Source organism: Megalobrama amblycephala, linkage group LG6 (genome assembly GCF_018812025.1).
Source record: "Megalobrama amblycephala isolate DHTTF-2021 linkage group LG6, ASM1881202v1, whole genome shotgun sequence".
NCBI classification, from domain to species: Eukaryota; Metazoa; Chordata; class Actinopteri; order Cypriniformes; family Xenocyprididae; genus Megalobrama; species Megalobrama amblycephala.
The window spans coordinates 42,436,383-42,461,915 of record NC_063049.1 but is presented as its reverse complement, the minus strand read 5'-3'; the positions used below and the strand labels follow the sequence as shown (position 1 = coordinate 42,461,915).

The 25,533-nt window shown below is 35.4% G+C and overlaps 2 protein-coding genes across 5 annotated transcripts in view; both read right to left on the bottom strand.

The window, feature by feature from the left end:
• Positions 1-3,724: 3,724 nt before the first annotated feature.
• On the bottom strand, positions 3,725-14,899 carry cd302 (CD302 molecule). Its single transcript, XM_048194695.1, has 6 exons — positions 14,741-14,899; positions 10,954-11,079; positions 10,751-10,861; positions 6,711-6,890; positions 5,378-5,401; positions 3,725-4,799 (listed from the first exon to the last, which is right to left on the bottom strand). Exons 1-6 carry the CDS (start codon positions 14,826-14,828, stop codon positions 4,597-4,599), a joined length of 732 nt encoding a protein of 243 aa, XP_048050652.1. The 5' UTR covers positions 14,829-14,899; the 3' UTR covers positions 3,725-4,596.
• Positions 14,900-21,753: 6,854 nt separating this feature from the next.
• LOC125270770 (RNA-binding motif, single-stranded-interacting protein 1) overlaps positions 21,754-25,533 on the bottom strand; it is an 85,335-nt gene continuing 81,555 nt past the window's right edge. For all 4 annotated transcript variants that reach the window (XM_048194694.1, XM_048194690.1, XM_048194691.1 and 1 more), the window contains one exon: positions 21,754-22,772. Coding sequence is in view for 3 of the 4 variants with exons in the window: in XM_048194690.1 (XP_048050647.1) it covers positions 22,665-22,772 (108 nt within the window). In the remaining variant the exon portion in view is untranslated. The remainder of the gene's footprint in view (positions 22,773-25,533) is intronic.

Sequence of the window (25,533 nt, the reverse complement as noted above, 5' to 3'; positions counted from 1 at the left end):
GAATCTAGAAATGCATTAAAACAAGAGGGAGGAAGAAACTGATTGCGTATTTAATGAAAATGTGTCACAGGTCGGCTTTGCTTACCATACAATCATGCATAGTTAGGATAGCATTTAATATGTTAAAGAAGGAGAAAATATATACTCATACTCATATCTTTACTTGTTGATGTCAAAGGTTGTGTGTCAAACCCTACAACATTCATCTGTTGTCATTTGTTGCCTGTTGTCTCATTTCACGAGTAACAGCGTCCTCTAGTGGTCATCGGTGTCAACCTTCAATGTCAGATGAGGACAGTGCACCAAAAAGATTGTAGTTTGCATGAATCTTAAGAAATGCTTATTTATAGCTGCAGAACAGTTACATATGCTGATGGAAAGTTGGATTAATTATTGCCAGCATTACTATTAAATCAATATTTTTGTTTGTAAATGAATTAAAAGAAGTCTAAAGACTCTTACAAACTATATTTTATGATGATCTGTGTCATTTTCACCAGTGAAACCACTTTGGAGATGTCAATGAAAAGCAGTAAAATGATTTATAATTCTAATTTATTCATTAAAAAAATTCAAATTAATATATTAAAATAAATATTTCCCCTCAATTTAAGAAAGCTTTAGGCTTAGCTTTTAGTTTTGAGAAGGGTTATTGTTCTTCTAAAGCAATTCTTATTTTTTAACTGCTGTAACTTTGTGCCATATGATGAAAATTCACCAGAAATAGTGAATGCATGTTATTTCTGTAGCTAAACTTGAGTTATTGTGGCTTTTTGCTTTTTCTGTAATATGATCAAAACAACACTTTAAAAAATGCTGGGTTAAAAACAATTTTTGGGTTGAAAATGGACAAACCCAGCGGTTGGGTTAAATGTTTGCCCGACGTGCTGGGCAGTTTTATTTAACCCAACTATTGTTTAAAAATGACTATATGTCTGGCTTAAAATGAACCCAAAATAGGTTGGAAATTAAAAATTAGACACATAATTACTAGAGGCAACAATATTAATCAAAATGTGAACATTTATTAATAAGCAATTTAATAAATGTTTACTGATTAATTATTATTCATTAAACTTAATCATAAATGTTCATTTATTAAACATATTAATAAATGTTCTTTCCAACATATTTTTGGTTCATTTTAAGCAAGCAATACAGTAATTTTTAAATAGTTGAGTTAAATAAAAGCAGGTTGGCAAACATTTAACCTAACCACTGAGTTAAAACACTCAGTCCAATTTTAACCCAACCTGGGTTGTTTTTAACCCAGAAGTGAACTAACAGCATAAAACATCTCAGAATTCATCAAATCCATTGATAATACTTATTAATGTTGGTGCTGTTGTTTTCTCAGCAAAACAATATCACTTCCAGGATGATGATGACTAGCAGGATGGAAAGTGATATTGAGGACACAGGAAAAACCTATTGATTATCAACCTCAGATTGTGTGCCACTGAATTACTGCACAGGTTTAAATACAAATCCTTTTGCAGTGGCAGTCATAACATGACCAAACGTGTGCAGACGAAGCAGTTGGAGATACAGAGAGAAACTGACACTTTCAGGGTAGAATAATGACAGTGATCTATAAAAACCCCAGAGGGTAATTCATCTGCCCTCAATTAGCTGTCCCACTTCATCCTGATCTCTCTCTCATTACACATCCAGCACAGATTCATCTGCACACAAGCATCTGTTTGTTTGGAAGTGTAGGAGCTTCTTTATTCAGCAACTGCTTGCCAATTCTTCAAGTCTGCACTCTAAAAAATGTTGGGTTGAAAATAGACAAACCCAGCGGTTGGGTTAAATGTTTGACCAATGTGTTGGGCAGTTTTATTTAACTCAACTATTGTTTAAAAACTCCTCCTGAGACCTAGAAAAAAGTTTTTTGAATTTAGTTTTTTTTCACGTCATTATATTGTTTAGAGCATAAGAAACAAATAAAAAAATAACATTTTTGAAAAATTATATGTGCTCTGTAGTGGACACCTAAGTTGTTTAAAAAATAACATGGCATGAAATGACATGTGTAGGCATTTCTCCAATTCATTTTTAGGCTTCAGGATGGTTTTTAACCAAACTTTGTATAAAGATGATTCTCAACTATATGTTATGACAGATATAATGGAATTAATTGATATACCATTTTATTTTATGCAATATGTGGGTAAAATAGCCATACATGGATTTTCCCATTAAATACAATGTATTGATACACTGTATCTCATTTGCATATTAATGTATTCTTAGAGCAACATGTAATGAAAAAAGTGTAATAATGGGAGTAATAATTGGCAACATTTTCATAATAATATCTAATAATTAATAGGAATATTGATATATAATTTCTCGCCCTATTCACTTGTTGTATCTCCTAAAATGCCTCATAAACATGTTTTAAGTCAAAGACTATAGAATAACACAAGACGTGTCACTCGTATTGTTTTGAATGGGAGAAAGTGTAACGCGCAATATGGCGGAATAAGTCCTGCCTTCTAAATAAGCGCCAATCACCGACTGGTAAAGTCATCGCGTCACTTCAGCGGCCGTTAGAATCACCGGTTTCTATAGAAACAGTCAGACGAAGAGACGCGCATTTAGGTCTGCGCATGCGCATTAGCTTGATCCAGCCTAAAAAAATAGTTTTTTTGTCATGATTCGAGCGTTTAGAAACTAAATTTATGAGCCGGTTGTTGTTAGATTTCATTGGTGATTTCAAATATGAAATTTAATCGTAAGGTTGGCGAACAGTTTTGGAGAATTTGATGATTCCCCATTCAAAGAGATTGCATGATGCCCAGGATGCCCGAGGAGGCGTTTCAAAGATGGCCGCCGAGTGAAATGACTTGTCTTAAAGGGACTTTGTTTAAGTCTTGTTTTGTTTAAGTGTCTCTACAGAGGTCATGTATGAAATCAATGTCCTGTTTCCTAACAGAAAGTCTTATTTTGATTTGAAACCCCATAACATTTTCCTGAGATGTTGATTTATAACAAACAATTTGAAAATTAATCCAATTTAAATGATAATTACAAAATATTATCATATTTCCATAAGAGTGCTAATTTTCGTTTTCAGTCATATTTAAAGACCAAGAAGTTGTTGTTTTCATGGCGAAACCAATAAAAATTTGGTATCTCTGCAAAGCCCTGAATGTGCTCTTTACAGGACATCTAGACTTAAACACGACATGTATCACGTCAGAGAAAATCACTAAAATATAATGTCCAGAGGACAGAAGTCTATTCCCAGGTCCCAGGAGGATATGTCTGGCTTAAAATAAACCCAAAAAAGGTTGGAAATTAAAAACCAGACACATAATTAATAGAGGCAACAATAATAATCTAAAACACTCTAAAAATGCTGGGCTGTTTCAACCCAAATTTGGGTCAAATACGAACAAACCCAACCGTTGGGTTAAAAATTTTATTTAAAAGTGTAACCCAATGGTTGGGTTTGTCCATATTTTGGGTTCATTTTAAGCCAGACATAGTCATTTTTAAACAATAGTTGAGTTAGAACTGTCCAGCAGGCTGATCAAACATTTAACCCAACCGCTGGGTTTGTCCATTTTCAACCCAGCATTTTTTTAGAGTGTTTTCTCTGAGGTTTCCATATGCTTGAAGTTAGCCTAAATTCCTAACTGCAGCATTAAATCAAAATGAGCTTGTTTTTGTTTCTAGGTTTTAGATCAGCCAGTAAAAACAGAAAACATACTGAAACATTTGACAAATCTTTATTCGCTTTGAAAGATCAACAGCTGATTAGTTTCTCTTTGAGAAATGGCTTGTTGTTCATGTATGGACAAATAAAGCCTTAATCAGTGTTTACACAATGTGATTCATTCATAACAATATAGATACAGACGACTGTTAGTGGCAAATCCAAATCATAAAAACAACATTTATAAAATATTGTGATTGGCAATCAAGAAGTATCCATATCTAAAAACATATACAGTGCTAGCAGTGACAAACATGTATTTGTAACCTTTTCAACTGAGAATGAAAGAAAATAAACTGGTCCTACTTGCAAAAAAAACAAACAAATATGACAAAAACTTGCCATTTTGTAAATCTCACAATAAAAACAGGCAAATTTGGCACTTGCAACATTAACACGTGTTTGATTTGAGAGCTGCAGCAAGGCAAGATTTCACTGAATTATGACTAAAACATTCAGTCCGTTTCTCACACAAATCTATAAACTGACCTGCACAAAAATATGGCATTTGTAGCCCTTTTCAAAGCTTGATAATAAAGAAACTAATCTCACCAATTTGACACAGAGGAAATATTAGTAAAGCAAAAAGAGTCAATAACCATTTGAGTCGTGAGGGAGAAAGAAACATGTGCTTAATTTTCCTGCGTAATGAAGCCCCAGCATCTCTTTAATTGTTTATTTCACACATGGCATTCATATTTCCCCATCCAGTCCTTCATTCCACCCACAAGAAGAGAGATCATTTGACTTGTATTTTGCTCTGTGTGGACCGTAGCTGAGGAACCCTGAGGAACCAGTGAAGAGGAAGAGTTCACGATCCCCATGAACGCCTGCCACTTATTCTAACATCATCATCACAGCATTGAGCTCTAAGGCATCTCCTCAATTTCTTCAGCTTCTACTAAGCAGGTCTGATCGGTGGACGGGGATCTGAAGGGTGGGTGGTACTCAATCAGGTTGAGGATGGATGAACCCGGGCTGCTTCTTTGGTGAAGGAACCAAACCACTGCAGAAACGACCAGTATCAGAACCACACTGATGATGACCAGAGCTGAGAGAAGAGGACTGTTCTCTGGAGAGGACGAGAACGAAGAAGTGAAAACAAGATGATTTACTTCAGTCACGATTGTTAAAAAAAACCTGAATCAGGAACGAACACATTTTGGTATGGAAGCTTGTTTCCGCCACTAAATAAAAAAGGTGATTGCGAGTTTATAACGCGTAATTCTGATTTTTTTCCCCTCAGAATTGCGTTTATATCTCGCAATTCTGACATCTTTTCTCAGAATCGAGATATAAACTCACAATTGCGAGTTATAAAGTGGGGAAAAAAAGATTGAAGTTTTTCTCAGAATTGCGAGTTTATATCTTTATAACTCACAATTGCATGATATAAAGTCAGAATTTCAAGATATAAACTCAGTTCTGAGAAAAAACGACAGAATTGTGAGATTAAAAAGTCACAATTACCTTTTTTATTTTTTATTCAGTGGCGGAAATAAGCTTCCATATATTGGACGTTATGTTTCTTTGAAAATTTTTTTTTAGAAAAAATGAGGAAAACTCCTTAATTTATGTGTACAGGTATAATAGTAAGATCACGTTCACAAGAAAAAAAAAATAATTAAAAAACAAAACTAAGATACTTACTGGGTGGGGGTATCCAGAGTGCCTCTGAAAAACATCAGAAATTACACAAAAAATTTTTTATGAACATTGATAGTTAAAAATAGATGAAACATACCTAAATTTTACCTGCCATAACTTTGGAAAACATAAGCATGCATAAATGTTGTATGTTCTTTCCACAATTATACCACTTCATGTTTACTTTAGCAAAATTATAATACATTATTCATCATACCTGAAACCAATGCAAGGCCCAATTACTCAAAAGTAAATCATTAAAGGGTTAGTTCACCCAAAAATGAAAATTCTGTCATTAATTACTCACCCTCATGTCGTTCCACACCCATAAGACCTTCGTTCATCTTCAGAACACAAATTAAGATATTTTTGTTGAAATCCGATGGCTCAGTGAGGCCTGCATAGCCAGCAATGACATTTCCTCTCTCAAGATCCATTAATGTACTAAAAACATATTTAAATCAGTTCATGTGAGTACAGTGGTTCAATATTAATATTATAAAGCGATGAGAATATTTTTGGTGCACCAAAAAAACAAAATAATGACTTATATAGTGATGGCCGATTTCAAAACACTGCTTCAGGAAGCTTTGGAGCGTTATGAATCAGTGTGTCAAATCAGCGGTTTGGAGCACCAAAGTCACGTGATTTCAGCAGTTTTTCATGATTCGACACACTGATTCATAACGCTCTGAAGCTTACCAAAATTTGCACCAAAAATTGAATCACTGTACTCACATGAACTGATTTAAATATGTTTTTAGTACATTAATGGATCTTGAGAGAGGAAATGTCATTGCTCCCTATGCAGGTCTCACTGAGTCATCGGATTTCAACAAAAATATCTTAATTTGTGTTCCGAAGATTAACTTACGGGTGTGGAATGGCATGAGGGTGAGGAATAAATGACAATTTTCATTTTTGGGTGAACTAACCCTTTAAATAAATATTTGGATATTTAAGAACTAAAATGTCCAAAGACATTGAGTTTGAAGCATATATATATATATATATATATATATATATATATATATATATATATATATAGAACTAAGCTGTCCTATACTGTATATCCTGAACTGAGTTCAGCTGAATAATGGCACTGTTGTCTTTTTTAGAGCTGCTTTTGCATCATTTATCATCATTTTCCTGTTATCACTGTAGAGCTGCTTTGAAACAATCAGTATTGTATAAATCGCTACGGAAATAAAGGTGACATATCAAAATTTGAGCTTTTGTGCTGTGTCCCCACTTCTCAGTACAGTCAGACATTTCTGAAAACATTTATAGCATGTCCCCATCAGCCACTGAATTAGTCACAGAATTGTGAACTTACTCGTCTGACACACTACTCCGTTCTCAGGTTCATCCGTGCAGCTGATGTTTTCCCACTTCCCCGTGTTGGAGTGAAGAGCGACACACGTGTCCATGAGAGGCAGATCGGTGTCATCGTAGCCGTCCTCCCAGTTATTATAGCGCAACACGCTGTTATCGTCATGCCACTTGAAGACGTCTTCTGCAAGGGACATTGAGAGACGGAATGAGAAAGTAATGCTTGAAACGAGACATATTTCATATAAGTATTCTCAGCGAAAATAAATCCAAACGGTTGAAAGTCAAAATTACAGTTTCAGTGCAGCTTCAAAGGGCTTTAAACGATACCAGACGAGGAATAAGAGTCTTATCTAGAGAAACCATTGGTCATTTTTGAAAAAAATAATGAATGTAAACACATAAGCGTAATGTCAGGACTCTGACAGCTCAATAATGAAGTTAGTAATAAATTAAAAGAAATAAAGTTGGTTTTGGAGTGGTAATGATGCAAGCAGCTGTGTGTTGTGATGGGATATGACTGACAGGATTACGACCTCCTAAAACTTCATTTAAAACTCAATGTCTGTAATTTCTTATGTTTTTAACTGTCAATAATAGATGGAAATTATAGTTCATTCACAATGACATAGTAACTTGTTTATCATTTTCAACCCAATTGCAATTCATTCTTTCACTTCAAACCTCATCTAGATGACATTATCTTGACATAAAGTCAGATGTTTAGGTTTGACACTCATGCAAACACCTGATGAAAGAAACATAGCTGAATCTGTCACACCGGTCATCGGGTCATTCTTACTGAGCCATGAACAGATGATCAAAGTTCACATTGTCCTCTGGATTATTGTTTAATAACTAAGTGAAGTCTTTCATCATGAAGCCTAAATAGTCTCATGCACACATGTGGCGTCTGGAATGTGTTTCTATAGTTTTGACTTGAAAGCATCTGGACTCTGGGTGTGGGTGATGTATTCTTTGAATCCGCAGCCCCTCGATCAGACCCTAAAATAACAGGATTTCCTTGTGTTGTGACGACACGTGTGAAAAGTGCACTAGAGGAAGACAGCTCGAAAAGTTAATGTGCGTTTACACGTACATTATGTATGGGCTAGCAATAACCTGAAGAGACTGAGCAACTTTAAAGGGTTGTCATCATGCCATTCAAACCCATTTTAAACCCATTTTTGGTGTCAATGATGTCAAACCTGGCACAGCGATCAGAACAAGTGCAAAATAACAGCTTGAATATTTTGCCTAAAATCTCATTTTGTGTTTCATGAAAGAAACGATGTGAAACTGGTGCCAAAATGCTTAATGAAACATTTAAAACAAAGTAGCTACTCATGATTCACTCTATTCGAAGTTATACAAACTGTCATGAACACCAGGCGTATAATCCTCTAGAACTAAACAGACTGGTTAAGATTTTTCACAGCACTCCTTTAATGGTCGAAACTAAAAGCACTGACTAGGCAACAGTCTGGTAAACAACTCTTTTCCAAGGCCCCGGGATTGAACAGATTAGTGAAGTTCAGCTGCATTCCAGTGCAGAGAAGCTGGACCACGTCCAATAACATGCTTAAGCATATACTGCATACATTTTTAGAACGCTTAACTTAAGAATAAAGTAGAACCCACACAATGAATCTAATAGTAAAAAAGATTTACTGAAGAATTAAATAAGATTTACATACTGAAGAACAAAAAATGTGCATAAAGTGCACAACAAAAAGCGATAATGTACAACTATTTGATTTTAAAAAAATTCTATAAATTACAATTTATATTTACACACTGAAACTGTACTTTTTAGGTGAAAAAATACTTTAAAATTAACATGAAATTGTATTTTTGTACTATAATCTTAGTGAAATAGGATATTCAGTGAGGAAAAAGTATGCAAGGCGGGATTTGATTTTATTCAAGAAATTGATTGGCTCCTGAAAAGTAAGTGTGTTAAGGCCTGTTCACACCAAGAATGATAACTATAATGATAACGAAAAAGATACAGTTCTAAAAATCGTTCTAAATGTAAAAGAATAGCAGAGTCCACAGCACAACTATAACAATAACGGCACAGGGGAACGAAATCATTGGAATTACTTTTAGAAAGATTTTTTCCAGCTGATGACTGATAAAAACATTGACAGCCAATTAGAATCCATCCTGCTTTAAAGAGCTCTAACATTTAAAGCGACAGACGACAAAACTGCAGTGCGCTCATAATAAACAGAACTGTATCGTCTGCTGGTCTGGTATCGATAATTATCACGATTAATGTCAAATCTTTATTTCTTTCAAGGCAGAGAGAAAGTTGTAGAAACCAGACAGTTAATTGTGTTTTTATCATCAGAATTAGGGATGTACCGAAATGAAAATTCCGGGCCAAACTGAAACCGAAAATTCTTTGCCGAAAACCAAAACAGAAAATGCTTTTTAAAAATTATTTTATTATTTTAAATTAGCTTTTTTTTGTATAATTGTATTAATTTAGACTTTTTCATTAAATTCAATAATTTTAATGATATTGAATTTAAAAAATACAAACCAATAAAATAAAATAACCAAACTTTTATTGAAAGTAATACACTAAAATTAAACAAACAAACAATAAACATTAATATTAAATATCAATATATTATTCTTTATTCAGTTCTATGCAACAGAACTATTTTTGGGCATTTTTCACTTTCGGACAAAAACTGAAAAAGAAATTTTTTAGTTCATTTATGTTCATTCACAAAAATAGCAACATCTATAAAAATTGAACCAACAGGTACATTTTATAGGGTCAAATTTGATCTTCCACAGTATTTGGATCATTAACCACAGGTAAAATTACTCATTGCACCTCACTACTATGGTAAAAGATAGCTATATTGTTTCTATGGTATTTGTTATGAAAAACAACAGCCTAAAGACATTTAATACAATACAAATGCACAAAAACTGCTAAAGCTTAAAAATGACAATTCTGTCATTAATTACTCACCCTCATGTCGTTCCACACCCGTAAGACCTTTGTTCATCTTCAGAACACAAATGAATTTATTTTTGATAAAATCCAATGGCTCAGTGAGGCCTCCATTGCCAGCAAGATAATTAACACTTTCAATGCCCAGAAAGCTACTAAAGACGTATTTAAAACAGTTCATGTGACTACAGTGGTTCAACCTTAATGTTATGAAGTGACGAGAATACGTTTTGTGCACCAAAAAACAAAATAACGACTTTATTCAACAATATCTAGTGATGAACGATTTCAAAACACTGCTTCATGAAGCTTTACAAACTGCCAAAGTCACGCCCCCCAGTGGTGAACCACTGAAATTTCGAAACACTTATGACTTTACTGAAATCACATGACTTTGGCAGTTTGAGACATGCTCCGAACCACTGATTTGAAACAAAAGATTCATAAAGCTTCATGAAGCAGTGTTTTGAAATCGCCCATCACTAGATATTGTTGAATAAAGTCGTTATTTTGTTTTTTTGGCACACAAAAAGTATTCTCGTCACTTCATAACATTAAGGTTGAACCACTGTAGTCACATGAATTGTTTTAAATATGTCTTTAGTAGCTTTCTGGGCATTAAAAGTGTTAATTATCTTGCTGGCTATGCAGGCCTCACTGAGCCATCAGATTTTATCAAAAATATCTTAATTTGTGTTCCAGGTCTAACATGAGGGTGAGTAATTAATGACAGAATTTTCATTTTTGGGTGAACTAACCCTTTAATACCAAATACTGTAATTATATTCCATTAATTCTTTAAGGTCTACATTATTAATACAGTAAAATTCGATACGAAGATCCCACATTTCTGCCACAATAACATGGTTAAAGTTTGTGTTACTAGAGGAGATTCATGGTAAATGTTGGTGATTTGTGGATTGAATAACGAACATTTCTCCTGTTTTCCAAGTCAGTGATGTTGATAATGGGATTAGGAAAGCAAATATTGTCCATTCTGATGTTTAAAGACTTATATCACTAGGTTTTGAGACACAGGGATGTTTATGGATGAAAATTAAACTTACCGTCGCTGTCATAGTACATTCCAAGCCAAACGTTCATTTTGCCTTTCCACACAAAAGGGCTGTACTTAACGATGAAGTCATTCTCCTCAGCACTTTTTACTGTCAAGAGATCTAAAATTGAAATGGGAAGGTTAAACTATACCATATAGTTTATAAAAACAATACACAAGTTTAGATATCGCAAAATGTAAAAAAGCAATTACCATATCCTTTGCACATCTCTTTTGCATTTTCAATAGTGTAGCTTTTGGCAACGTCCTCTTCTCCATGGACAAAGTGATAGCAGTTGAGGCCGAAAGTCAACCATGTCCGTCCATCTGCAGGGCAGTCTGTACAGACAGGACATTTTTTAGTTAACGTTTCAAACCTAACCAGGTTTGTACACAAGGTAACAAGTGATAAAAGCTATCTCTTCCATGCTAACTTGAAGTTTTGTTTTAATCTGAACTACACACCGAACATCAAATATGTCATGGACTAGCGTAACAGAGCTTAGCACCGTTGTCGCGTCACATCGTGCCGCAACAGCTAGAAGCTGTCTAAACTGCACGTGACAAACCGACCGTTGCAAAGCACTTGGACTATGTCAGTAATTGAATGGGGAATCTGTTTACTGTCGGGAATTTGTGTCGTGTGGCATCCAGTGTAGACAATATCACTGATTATAATGGGTTCTATTGTCTTTTGTCACGTCGCATCACGCCACTCGCATCCGGTGTAGACACGGTGTAAGAGCTGTGCAAGTATAACTGGAGGGGTTACATTGGTGCCGTGACCCGGGTGGGAGTGAGGTTTAGTGGGGTGAGTGTAACGGAGGCCAACTAGCAATTGACATTAGAGGCTGCAATCTTTAGGGTCCTTGTTAGCATGCCCGCCTCCCATGCCAGAAACGCCGATTCAAATCCCGCTCGGAACAGTGCAAGTAGAACCAGAGGAGTTACATCAGTGCTGTGAACCTGATGGGAGTGAGGTTTAGTGGGGTGAGTGTAACGGAGGCCATCTAGTAAGAGTTGTGTGAGTAAACCTCACTCCCTTGGCCTCAAGAGGTGTGCTAACAACTGACATTAGAGGCTATGGTCTTTAACGTCCTTCTTAAGGCGCCAACCTCCCATGCTAGAAACACAGGTTAGAATCCAGCTCAGAATGACGCGAGTAGAACCGGAGGTGTTACATTGGTGCCGTGACCCGGATGCGAGTGAGGTTTAGGGGGGTGGGCATAATGGAGGCCATCTAGTAAGCGCTGTGTGAGTAAACCTCACTTCCTTGGCCTCGAAAGGCGCAATAGTAACTGATGTTCTTTAGCATCCATGTTAGCACACCTGCCTCCCATGCTGAAAACGGCAGTTTGAATCCTGCTTGGTGCAGTGCGAGCAGAACTTGAGGGGTTACATTAGCGCCATGACCCGGATGAGAGTGAGCTTTAGTGGGGTGAGTGTAACGGAGGCCAACTAGCGACTGACATTGGAGGCTGTGGTCTTTAGGGTCCTTGTTAGCATGCCCGCCTCCCATGCCAGAAATGCTGATACAAATCCCGCTCGGAACAGTGCAAGTAGAACCAGAGGAGTTACATCGGTGCCGTGACACAGATGGGAGTGAGGTTTAGTGGGAAGAGTGTAACGGAGGCCAGCTAGTAAGAGTTGTGTGAGTAAACCCTCACTCCCTTGGCCTCAAGAGGTGTGCTAACGACTGACATTAAAGGCTATGGTCTTTAACGTCCTTGTTAACACGCCCACCTCCCATGTAAGAGCTGTGTGAATAAACTAGGGCTGGGCGATAAATCGCATGCGATTCTCACGCGCATTTCGTCAGTAAAGCCGGTTCCCTGATTACCGCTAAATCGCCATCACCTGCTTTCAAATGGAGCGCCTTTTAATAGACAGAGCCGTAGTTCACGGACAAGCCACGCAAAATCGCGTTCAGTATCGAAGATGAATCGACTTAGAACACTTAAGACATTTTTAACTTGAACAACAGTTCATAGTGACATCTGTCAAACTCAAAAAATTCCTAAAAGTATCACAAAAGTTACAGTTACTTAGCAGTAGTTCACATGACTTTATGAACTTTATTTTAAATGTGCCCTAGAATTAAAAATTGAATTTACCTTGGCATAGATAAATAACAAGAGTTCAGTATATGGAAATGACATACAGTGAGTCTCAAACACCATTGTTTCCTCCTTCTTATATAAATCTCATTTGTTTAAAAGACCTCCGAAGAACAGGGGAATCTCAACATAACACCGACTGTTACAGTCGGGATCATTAATATGTACGCCCCCAATATTTGCATATGCTAGCCCATGTTCAAGGCATTACACAAGGGCAGCCAGTATTAACGTCTGGATCTGTGCACAGCTGAATCATCAGACTACGTAAGCAAGCAAGAACAATAGCGAAAAATGGCAGATGGAGCAATAATAACTGACATGATCCATGATAACATGATATTTTTAGTGATATTTGTAAAGTGTCTTTCTAAATGTTTCGTTAGCATGTTGCTAATGTACTGTTAAATGTGGTATAATGCATAAACACAACTTAATTCTTTATAAATCTCTCCAACAGTGTAGCATTAGCCGTTAGCCACAGAGCATAGCCTCAAACTCTTTCAGAATCAAATGTAAACATCCAAATAAATACTATACTTACGCGATGCTGCATGACGAACACTTTGTAAAGATCCATTTTGAGGGTTATATTAGCTGTGTGAACTTCGTTTATGCTGTTTAAGGCAGTCGCGAGCTCGGGGGCGGGGAGCACGAGAATTTAAAGGGGCCACGCAGCCTGAATCGGCGCATAGTTAATGATGCCCCAAAATAGGCAGTTACAAAAATGAATAAAAAAAAATCTATGGGGTATTTTGAGCTGAAACTTCACAGACACATTCAGGGGACACCTTAGACTTATATTACATCTTTTAAAAAGACGTTCTACGGCACCTTTAAAATGTTCTTAAAAAAAAAAAAGCTGTTGAAGTTCTCAAATCAAAAATAGCATCAATAACATTTGGTAACAAGACATGCACACTGCAAAAAATTGTTTTTGTCTTGTTTTTCAGTACAAATATCTAAACATTCTTAAATCAAGATAGATTTACTTGAGTTGCAAACTGTCATAAGATATAAAGTTTTATTTTCAGAAAAATGTATCCAAATTAAGTCAGTTTTTGCTGAAAACAAGTAAGAAAAACAAACTTGTTTTCCCGTTTAAGTTTTAAGTTCTTACCCCATCGGCACATATTTTTTCTTGTTACAATATTTTTTTCAGAAAACAAGACTTAATATCTAAATAATTTTCTCCAGTAAATGTATCCTTATTTAAGAGTGTTTAGATATTTGAACTGGAAAACAAAACAAAACTACTTGATTTTTGCAGTGCAAGAACCAATGATGTTTTGATCATGTCATTATCTCTTACTATAGTTATCATATGACTTCAGAAGACTATAACACTATATGCATTTCGATTACTTTAAAATAAAGACTAAATTAAATTTCAATGACTTTTATATGCATGAAAATAATAATCTCAGGAAAATCAAAATTCGCCAATTCCAGAAAGTTCTGTCACTGTCACCAAAAACTGAAACAACGTGACAGAAAACTTCAGAAAGCTCATTAGAGAATTCACGCGACAATTAATTATGGTTCTACATTATAGATAAATATCAGGCCTACTAATTAAGGTTATTCTTAACAAAAAGTATATGTGAAGCTTCCTCATTTAGAACCTAACTATTTTGTTCCAGTCTTACTAAGTTAGTAGTCAAAGCTCGTGACACTGTGATTCAGAGCTACTGACACTGACATGAAGACAAGTTTGACATATAATTCAATATAAAGAATGTAATAAACTCAGTTTCTCGTGCAGATCTTAGATGAACTCTGAAGTTCACGGCTGTTGTTCGCATCGCCATTAAAGCCAACTGTAGAGTCACGAGCTCTGCGTAAAACACTTAACAAACCAAAAAATAATGCAAGCTACTCACCAAGAGCGTCCTCTCCTCGCGCGTAACGACACGTAAGAATGAGAAGAACGGTGTAAAACAATGTAAAAGGACGAGTGCTGGACTCCATGTTTTCAACACAGCACAGATATCATGGCTGAGGCTGAGCCTGAGCGCGTCACATACACACAAACACGCGCACGCTCGCGCGCGCACACTGTGTCAACATGAAAGTTTTATTTTCATGATTACTACAATTTTGCAACATTGCCAAAGCAAATAAACCACTTAAAGTACAGAAATATGCAATATAGACGATAAATAAGAAGTAAATTAATTTAAATAAATAAATAAGCAAGCATGATCCCCCTTATATAGCCTAGGCTACTTGAAATGACTGAGTCAAAAACAAAAAAAAACAAACAAAAAAACCTTAAACCAGCCTAAACTGGTGTGCTTATCTTATGTTGGTTTAAGATGATCTCCCAGCCCGGTCAAGCTGGTCTTCAGCTGTTCTAGCTGGTTTCCCATCCAAAAACCCCTATAAAACCAGCAAACAAACCAGTCTGACCAGCAAAACAACTTGGTTAGTTCAGGGTTATATGCAGTGTTTCTAGTTTGGTAATTGCATTGCTATGTCCACATATAATCTGAGACTTTTGTGCATTATCAAGTTTATTTCTGTGCATTAAAGCACAGAGAGATGACCGATGACCTTTCAGATATTATTTTGGCACTGTTAACTAGAATAAAGACCCCCATCAAATCCCACAGGAATGTGTAGACGTGACTACAACAGTAAACGGATCCCATCGTTACACTCACAAGGGATAAAACAACCCGCCTGACTTAAAGGGATAGTTCACCCAAAACATAAAATTATGTCATCATTTATTCACCCTCAAGTTGTTCCAAACCTGTATGAATTTCTTTGTTCTGCTGAACACAAAGAATGATATTTGGAAGAATGTCAGTAAGTCAATGAGGGGCGAGATCTGAAAATGGTTTCCCAATGTTTACCATTTTGATTTAAATGTTTAAAGATGCCCCTTTTCACAAGATGTAATATAAGTCTCTGGTGTCTCCAGAATGTGTCTGTGAAGTTTCAGCTCAAAATCCCCCACAGATCATTTATTATAGCTTGTCAAATTTGACCCTATTTGTGTGTGAGCAAAAACGCTGTTTTTGTGTGTGTCCCTTTAAATGCAAATGAGCTGCTGCTCCCGCCCCCTTTCCAGAAGAGGGCGGAGCTTTAACAGCTCAACAATAACAAAGCTGGAGAATCTCACGCAGCCAAAATGAGGATTGTCAGTAACGGTGTTCAGCCTTACATTGTTCAAACCGGAGTCGACACTGATGGAGAGACTCAGGAAGAAGTTACAACTTTTAGACGTTTCTGAATGGTTAGTGGATAAATTTATGTAGTTGCTGTGGAGTTGATTCAACTCATCCACTAGCATGTGCCGTCATGTTCATCTTTTGTGTTGAATTGACCCTCGTTTGTGAAGCAGTCCAGCGTAAAATGACGGCATGACAACAACACTCTACTACAACAACTCTTCCTCTTCTCTAAAGCAGCCCAACATGGCCCCGCCCCCTTTGTTGTGTGTTCTTGGGGGCGGGGTTTATGTAAATTTTAGGGTTAGTGATTAACCCGGGAAGAAGCTTGTTGTAGTCTCTACCAGCCGTTTGTTGTAGTCCTTAAAAAGTCCTGTAAAAGAAAATATCTCCCTTTGCATTGAACTTTGAGCATCGTAACTTTGCAGATGTTGTTTATGATCAAACCGCAACATTACACACTAACTAAAGTAAAAAAAGTGAAATCATAATCAACCACCCCTTTAAAATGAAATAAGATTGGGATGTCATTAATTATATCATAAATGATCACATTTGGGCTATTCTACTAAAAAATGTTTTCAATTAGTGTTACAACCCACCTCAGTATTGGTGTTGAAACAACAGCACTGTTTGTTCTTGCCACTAACTTACACGGTTCAGGAATACTTTTAAGATTTTAAAGGAAACTTTATTAAATAAACTTTAATTTTAAGTATGTACACATGGAAATATTATGCATATTACATATCAAAGTCTGAGACACATCGTGCAAAAAATAAACAGAGTTCCAGTTGTTTAAACAAATGAAAGTCTCTCACTCCCCAGATGTCTGTGGAATAATAACAGGAACAAAATGAATGTGTGATCATTGCCAGCGCAACATTACTGCAGAAATGCTCTTCTTCCATTTTTAAAGAAACTTATTGTAGGAATAAGTGTAGAAAGTTCAAAAGAACAGCATTTATCTGAAATAGAAAGGTTTTGTAACATGTCTTTACTGTCACATTTGATCAATTTAATGCATTCTTGCTGAATAGAAGTATTCATTAATTAATTAATTTTTAAAACTTACTGACCCCAAACCTTTGAACGGTAGTGTATAATGTTACAAAAGCTTTCTATTTCAGATAAATGCTGTTTCTATTCATCAAAGAATCCCGTTTTCAACATTGATAATAATCAGAAATGTTTCTTGAGCATCAAATCATCATATTAGAATGATTTCTGAAGGATCATGTGACACTGAAGACTGGAGTAATGATGCTGAAAATTCAGCTTTCATCACAGGAATAATGACACTTTACTATATATATTCACATAGAAAACAGCTATTTGAAATTATTTTCACAATATTTTTGGATTTCTGACTAAAAACAAATGATGCTCAGTCTCAAATCCAACTTTGTGCTGCGACACTGACATCTGCTGGTCGAGGTGAAGTACTGCTGGGAGGGACACACTGGTCACGTGGTAAACAGCAGGCAGCTTGAGCTTCCTTCCTCTAAAAATGACAATTGGCATTATGCTGTCTAAAGAAAATATCATAACGGTAGTGCATGTGACTTGATGCTTCATGCAAGTTAAAATCTGAAATTGTCTTTCTTTTGACAAGAGGGTAATAAATGACAGAACAAATAAAGTTGTTGTCAGATGTTCTCGATGCTCTTTGGATCTTCTCAAATATTGCTGGAGAATCCTGCTGCCATTAATGCAAAAGAGACACACCAAATACTGACACGCTCATTTTTCAGTCAAACAGATATGCTAATAATATAATTTAATATAATATAATATAATTGCAGAATGTTGTATTAAATCAGAAAGGAAGTTGCGAGATCAAGCGGGAATGAACGACACGACATGAATAAAACAAAAATGTGTGTTTTTATTCAAAAATTCTCAAAGAAATGAACAGAAATAAAGCTTAATTAACAATCTACTGGAAACAAAGGGTAAAAGAGGAGAAAAAAAAAAGAGCTTTTTGGCTTCAACAAACACTCCAGAAAACAAAAGAAAAAATACAGAGGAAGGTTTCTGATAAACCGAACATACAAGATACCACTGGCAAGCGTGTGGCACATGTAAAACAGAGAGAAAGAAATTACAAAATCAACTCTCATATAGATATCTCTATGAAAATCTTTTTATTGTTTTTATTTTTTCAAACAGTCTGTACAAAACTTCTCTCATCATAAATTATTACTTTTTTTCATATAACTTAATGGCTGTCTAGTACATGATTTTTCATATTCATGAGCAATTTTCTCTCTGCACAACTCTTTTCAACTCTTTGACCCAGACACAGATTGGCACTTCGGATTCAGATGTTACTAGCAGCATGAGCCACACAAGAACTCCACAGAAACACACTCGCTGCCACACACACACACACACACACACACACACACACGCACGCACACGCGCACACACACACACACACACACACACACACACACACACGTCAAGAATGGACTCGGCTGTGAGCTGAGCACCACGGATACGCCGTTAAAACTCTGTCTGGACTCGGTCTGAAAGCAACAGTATGGAGGCACATTTCTGCCACATCAGAAAAAAAATCATGCTTTAGTAAATCATAATTATGAGATAAAATGTCAAAAAGATGACATACTAAAGTTATGAGGTAAAAAAATGGACGTAAAACGTTTAAATTTATACAGTCATAATTATGACATAAAACGACAAAATTATGAGATAAAAAATCTAAATTATGAGATAAGTCAAAATTATGACATGCTAAGAGTCAAAACCTTTGTCATAATTTTGACTTTGTCAATTTCAACTTAGTGTGTCATATTTTCACATTTTTCTCATAAATTTTTAAGTTATAATTGACTTATTATCTCATAATAATTGCTTTTTAAGTATTTAAACTTTTTTGATATCAAAATGATTTAGAGTCATAATTTTGACTTTTATAATTTCGACTTGACTTTTTATGTCATAATAATGACTAAGTTTTCATTTCAGCTTTTGATCTCAAAATTGTCCATTTTTTATCTCATAATTTTGACTTTTTAAGTCCACTTATCCTAATTTCAACTTTTCATCTCAAAATTTACTTAATTTTGACTTTTTACGTATTAATTTCAACTTTTCATCTTAAAATTGACTTAAAATTAAAATAATTTTGACTTAATTTCAACTTTTCATCTCAAAATTGATTTAAGTGTCAATTTTGACTTTTTATCTCATAATTATGACTTTCTAAGTATTCATTTAAACTTTTCATCTTTAAATTGATTTTTGACTTTTTATCTCATAATTTTGACTAAGTATTATTTCCAACTTTTCATCTCAAAATTATGACTTGTGTCAATTTTAACTTATCATCTCATAATGACTTTAAGTCAATTTTGATTTGTCAATTTTGACTATCTCATAATTTTGACTTAATTTCAACTTTTCATCTCAAAATTGATTTAAGTGTCAATTTTGACTTTTTATCTCATAATTTTGACTAAGTATTATTTCCAACTTTTCATCTCAAAATTATGACTTTGTGTCACAATTATGACATTTTATCTTGTACTTTTGACACTTTATGTCATAATTTTGACTTTTTATGCTATAATTATGATTAACGTGAGTATGATTTTTGTTGTTATGTGCTGGAAATGGGCTTCCACACAACAGTGATGTTTCGGGAAAACCGCAACTTTCAGCATCGCTGTTTCTCACTCGCTCTCTGTCTCTCTCTCTCGCGCGCGCACGCTTTCTCGTCTACTTCCTATGGACTACTGGAATATCTTGTGATGAAAAGCAGCATTTTTTTTTGCTTTCGAAACGATGAATCTGAATGCTAAACGACACTAAAACAAACGCACAACTTTCCTTATAACGATAACAATAATAAAAAAAACCTTTTTCGTTTGAAGAAGAAGAAGAAGAAGAAGAAAAGGATCAAAGTATTTGAAAACAAAAAACCTGAAAGAAATCAAGTGTACATGGACAGCTCCTGAGCTGGCCGTTTGGTCTGGAGGGGCGGGCTGAACCTGCTAGCCCGACCAATTAAAACAGAGGACAACAAAACTCTGAGGTAGATAACCGGTCAACAAGACCCACCAGGTCAAAAAACACAGTCTTTTGGAAGACAAATTAATGAATAAAGCCTATATTGTGAGTTTAGAAGAAAATAAAAAGTCAAAATTATGAGATAAAAAAAACAAATCAAAATTATGAGATAAAAAGTCAAAATTATGACATGCTAAGTCATAGTCAAAACTTCTGTCATCATTTCAACTTTGTCAATTTCAACTTAGTATGTCATAGTTTGGAATGTTTATCTCATAATTTTGACTTTTTAAGTCATAATTTCAACTTTACTATAAAGCCTTACTAAAGTATATTGAGAGTTTAGAAGAAAATAAAAATGTTTCGCTGTAATGGATGCAATTATTATTTCAAAGACCGCGTCCTAAAACCTAGTGAGCTGCCTAGCGTATTTTCAGAAATTGTCACGTTTTTAAAACGTGAAACGTGTTTTCCAAAGCGACTTATTTAATGCTATTAAACACAGCATGAAACGGAAGTTGCGCTCGTTTTTCTTCCATATTGTAACGTATATCCAAGTGAAACGGCTTCTAGAACAAGAACAAATGTAGGGCGGGGCTTCATTTTGTCTGTGGGGAATTGACTGGATGGTTGTGGCTTGCTATTGGTGGATCTCTTGTGAGTGACAGTTTGCCCCGCCCTCATTATTAAAGCGAAACAAACTACCAAACTTGACATTAAAAAGTCACCATGGAAACAAAATTGTTTTTGTTTATTTATGGAATATTGCCATATTTATAAATTTATAATTTTTTTTATGTGCCTCGATATCTTTAATCAGAATAACTTCCCCACACTATAATTTATGTTTGTTTTATATTTATATTTTTCATTCCTGTTCTGTTCTGAATACCGTTAAATTTAAAGGATCGGTTATGGAGTGACGGGAAATAATATACATGTTTATAGTGTTTATAATATTTTTAAACGTTTCAGTTTACTTCCCGGTATTTTACATCATTTCTGAATTAGTGCACTAAGATACCTAAGGCGGCATCACATGTATCCTTCATTGAGAAGGCAATCCCATAATGCATTTCGAGTGAAAAAACTGTAGACTATGAATATAATTTACTCAATACAGAAATGATTCCAACGAAAAAACACAAAATATTTTGTGTGCTTTGTAATTCACTGCAGCATGCCAATGCAAAACTCGTGTAGATCTTTACCAGTTTTGATGCTCCCTCAGAAGGCAGCTGTCTATGTAGGCAGCTCACTAGGGTTTTGGAACAGTGCCGTCGTTTCAACCTGTCCTCGTTCCACATTTTAGTTTCAGTTGTCTCTGCTCTGTAGTGATGTTTTCGTTTAGTTTGTGGCACTTGCTGGATCCAAATCGTCCTTCACGCTATCGGTGTCCGCACCTCGACGACTAAAGACAGCTGAATGCATATGTACAAAGAAGGCACATTCTCCAGAACTGCAATCTAGTCTGTTAAAAAGTCTCAGCGTGGCCCGCCTCCAGAGAAAACGACGTCACGTCCGCACGATCCGCCTGCCGACTGTCTTTGGTGAAGTAAACTTGAAAGTGCCGAGAATTGTTTGCCTGCTTTAAACGAGCACTAAAACCTAGACGTTCACCTCTCCCGAAGAAGCCCGCCGAACCGCTGCTGAAAGTTGTCACTTTTTTTTTATTTTTTTAAAAATTTTTGAACGCATCAATCGATATTCGGTCTGACTGACAGGCCACGCCTCCCTCCCGCCCCCAAAATTAGAATACGAGTCAAAGCACCTCCCCCCTCCCACACGAGTTCATCTAAAGCTAAACTACAACACCGAGATTTATAAACGAAAGTAAAAGGCAATTATCAAAAATGTGATCGTTCAGCAGAATTTCTACCACATTCAAACAACCAAAGGATCATCGCCTCTGATTATAAAAACATTAAATCCTATGAAAACTCCATCAATGTTATCACTCGAAACGGTTTGTACTCTAAAAGATCGGAAAAAGCAAAACACGGAAATCCAAGCGCAGCGGAATTTTCCTTTGCGAGAATGCTAAAAAAGCCCTATTCAGCTGATTTACAAGGCAGTAGCCGGACGTCTCTTCTTCGGCTACTGTACGGGAAAGAGTTTAAGGCAAATCGTATAAGACGGACAGATCGGTCAGACCGAAGATGAAGCACACAACAGAAAAACACATCAACGACACTCACACCGCAAGCACAAACGCATCTTTCTCAGGATGTCCGGCTGACAAATCTCTAAGAACAAACATCTGTTTCAGTACAAAAGAAAAGAGAGAGAGAGAGAGAAAAGAAAAAAAAAAAAAACTAATCTGAAATCATAAAAACAAGAATAATATCCATGCACATTGAGTCGCATGATGAAGTTCCTGCATCTATGTGACAATCCTTGGTAAAAAATAATCAGTTTCCTTATTAAAATAAAACTTTTCTTTTTCTTTCCATTTCATTTGTGTGTGTGTTTTTTTTTTTCTTTTTCTTTTTTTTCCTTTGTTAGCATCCTCTGATGAAATGAATCCTTGATTTGCACCTAATGGAACTTATACCAAAATAGTTGAAGAAGTTTTATTATAAAACCAAGGAACTCATCGTAGAACCTGTGCAAAATGTTGATTCATCGGTAGAGCCGGTCCTTCAAAGGAAGCTGTTATTGATTTAGCAGTCGTCTCCTTCTCTCTCAACCTCACGCAGCCCTAGAAGTGAAACAAAATTAAACTTTTATTCAGCTAGGATGTATTAAATTAAGAAATAAAGACATTAATAGTGTAACAACAGATTCCATTTTAAAATAAATAAGAATTTTGAAGAAAATGTATGACGGTTTCCACAAAATATGAAGCAGCACGACTGTTTTCATCATTGATAATAATCAGAAATGTTTCTTGAGCAGCAAATCATCATATTAGAATGATTTCTGAAGGATCATGTGACACTGAAGAATGGAGTAATGATGCTGAAAATTCGGCTTTGATTACAGGAATAAATTAAATTTTACTATATATTACAATAGAAAACACTTGTTTGAAATTGTAATAATATTTCACTATTTTTATTGTATTTTTGATTTTAGGAACCAAACTTTTAAACAACAGTGTATAATACAATACATTTTCCAACATCTTTGAACAATTTCTCGCCATCAAAATATTTTAGATCTGAGCATTACAATAAAAATATATATTCAACAAAAATTTCCAGGCATGGAAATTACGCTATTCTTTTTCCAGGTTTTCATTATATACTTCACTCTCGTTCCAACCTCTTATTTTTTCTTCCTTGACACGCAAAATGAGATGTTAGGTTGAATCTTTCTGTTTGCAAGAACAATTTTCAATTTGTTCATTTGAAAAATCATGCCATTAGATGAATCACAGCAGGTTTGAGATCACTGATTCAAAGTCAATGACTGAACGTGACAGTCTAAAGGCCCGTTCACACCAAGAATGATAACTATAACGAAAATATTACCTATAAAGCCAGAGCAGAACTGCTGTGTGTCTCCAAGCAACACAGCGGTGTTTTGTTTCTGATTGAATCCACGTTTCAAGTGAATCAATTGGGTGAATCAATGATTCAATGGCCGTTCATAAAGAGAGCCATTTACGTCATTCCTGAATGAATGAGCTGTTTGAATGAATCTAATGAATGAATGAATGACTCACTTACTCAATTAGACATTTACCGCCACCTACTGGCAGTTTTAGTTTCTTATTTAGAGCATCATTTCATTAAAAAAATAAAATAAAATATTCATAAGTATAGTTCACCCAAAAATGAAAATTCTGTCATCATTTACTCACCTAGTTATTGTGTAATAATTTCCATGTTGGATCAAATAAACATTTACATCAAACATCTTTCAAACATCAAACACAAACATCTTTCTAAAGCTACTTTTTGTAATGTCTATTTGACGCTTTTCTCATTTAACATCTTTTGGGAGTAATTTCTCAGCCAAATTTAATGTGCGATTAATTATTTAGATCAATTAATCTCCACATCATGTAATTAATTAGATTAAAAATTTTAATCACTTGATAGCCCTACTATAAAGATAACTATAACAACAACTATATTAGCGTCCATACCAGTTCACAATATCGTTCTGTTTATTCAAAGCGTCTGCTGCAGTTTTGTCGTCTGCCGCTTTAAATGGATTCTGATTGGCTGTCAATCAGCTGGGAAAAAATCATCTCAAAGTGATATCTTTTCTCAGTGCTGTTATCGTTATAGTTGTGGTATGGACTGTATTTTGCTATTCTTTTATATTTAGAACGATATCTTTATCGTTATAGTTATGAACGGGCCTTGAACCAATAGGTTGTACTGACTACTTTTAAGATACTTTTTTGTCCTCTTTGGATCTTTACAGTATGAATCACCATCAAATAATAAGTAAAATAATACAAGTCTGAAATGAGGCAAGGGTGGGTAAATGAGGACAGAATTGCCATTTTTAGGAGAACTATCCCTTTAATTTAGACACGACACACAGATCAGGATCAGTAAAGCATGACTGCAGGTGGCACAGCAGCACTCAAACTAATACTGCATTAAACCTGTTTACATTTCCAGAGCAAACACATATAAACCGATGATGCATCAACACTTAAAATGACCTCTAAACATTTAGATAAAAATCCTCATGCAAATGCTACCACATGCACAAGGCCTCATCTTCCAGGAACCCAGAAAGTCATTCTGATCGTCTGTAGAGTACATTCATTTTTGTGAAATTCTTTGAGGACATGCATGGTGCATCTTGAGAAGGACATCCTGAGCTTTTCAGATACCAGACAGATTTGGGTTTGACAACTACTTCTCTTTGGTTGGCAGACAATTTTCAAAAATTTAAAGGTGCAGTAGAACGTCTTTTTTTAAAAGATGTAATATAAGTCTAAGGTGTCCCCTGAATGTGTCTGTGATGTTTCAGCTCAAAATACCCCATAGATTTTTTTTAATTCATTTTTTTAACTGCCTATTTTGGGGCATCATTAACACTCTGAGGTCTAAAAACGCGCCGGCGCGTTTTGCAGGTTTTTTTTCACATTGCAGCAAAACAGACTTAAAATACTCTGTCATTTTTTGTCATAGAGACATAAGTAATACATCAATTGGAACTATAGAATATCTCCTTTTATTTGTATACACTCAGAGTAAAAACAAAATGTTGTGCTTTTTGTAAAATAAAGAAAACTAACATGATGCGTGATCTCTCATCTCCCTCTGAACGAAGTCCAATCTAATAGTTCTCAGAAAATGAAGTGTAACTTAGTGAATACTAATCACAAAAAATTCATACTTATGTCTAACAAAACGTTGAAATGTCAGGTTTTAAATCGTGCAAGTCAAATCGAAAACAAACATTCTGTGTTTATGTAATCTGTATGAAAAGAGAGCCATGTCAGAAGTCCGTGATTCAGCTCATTACCCACTAATGCGGCCACGCCCACG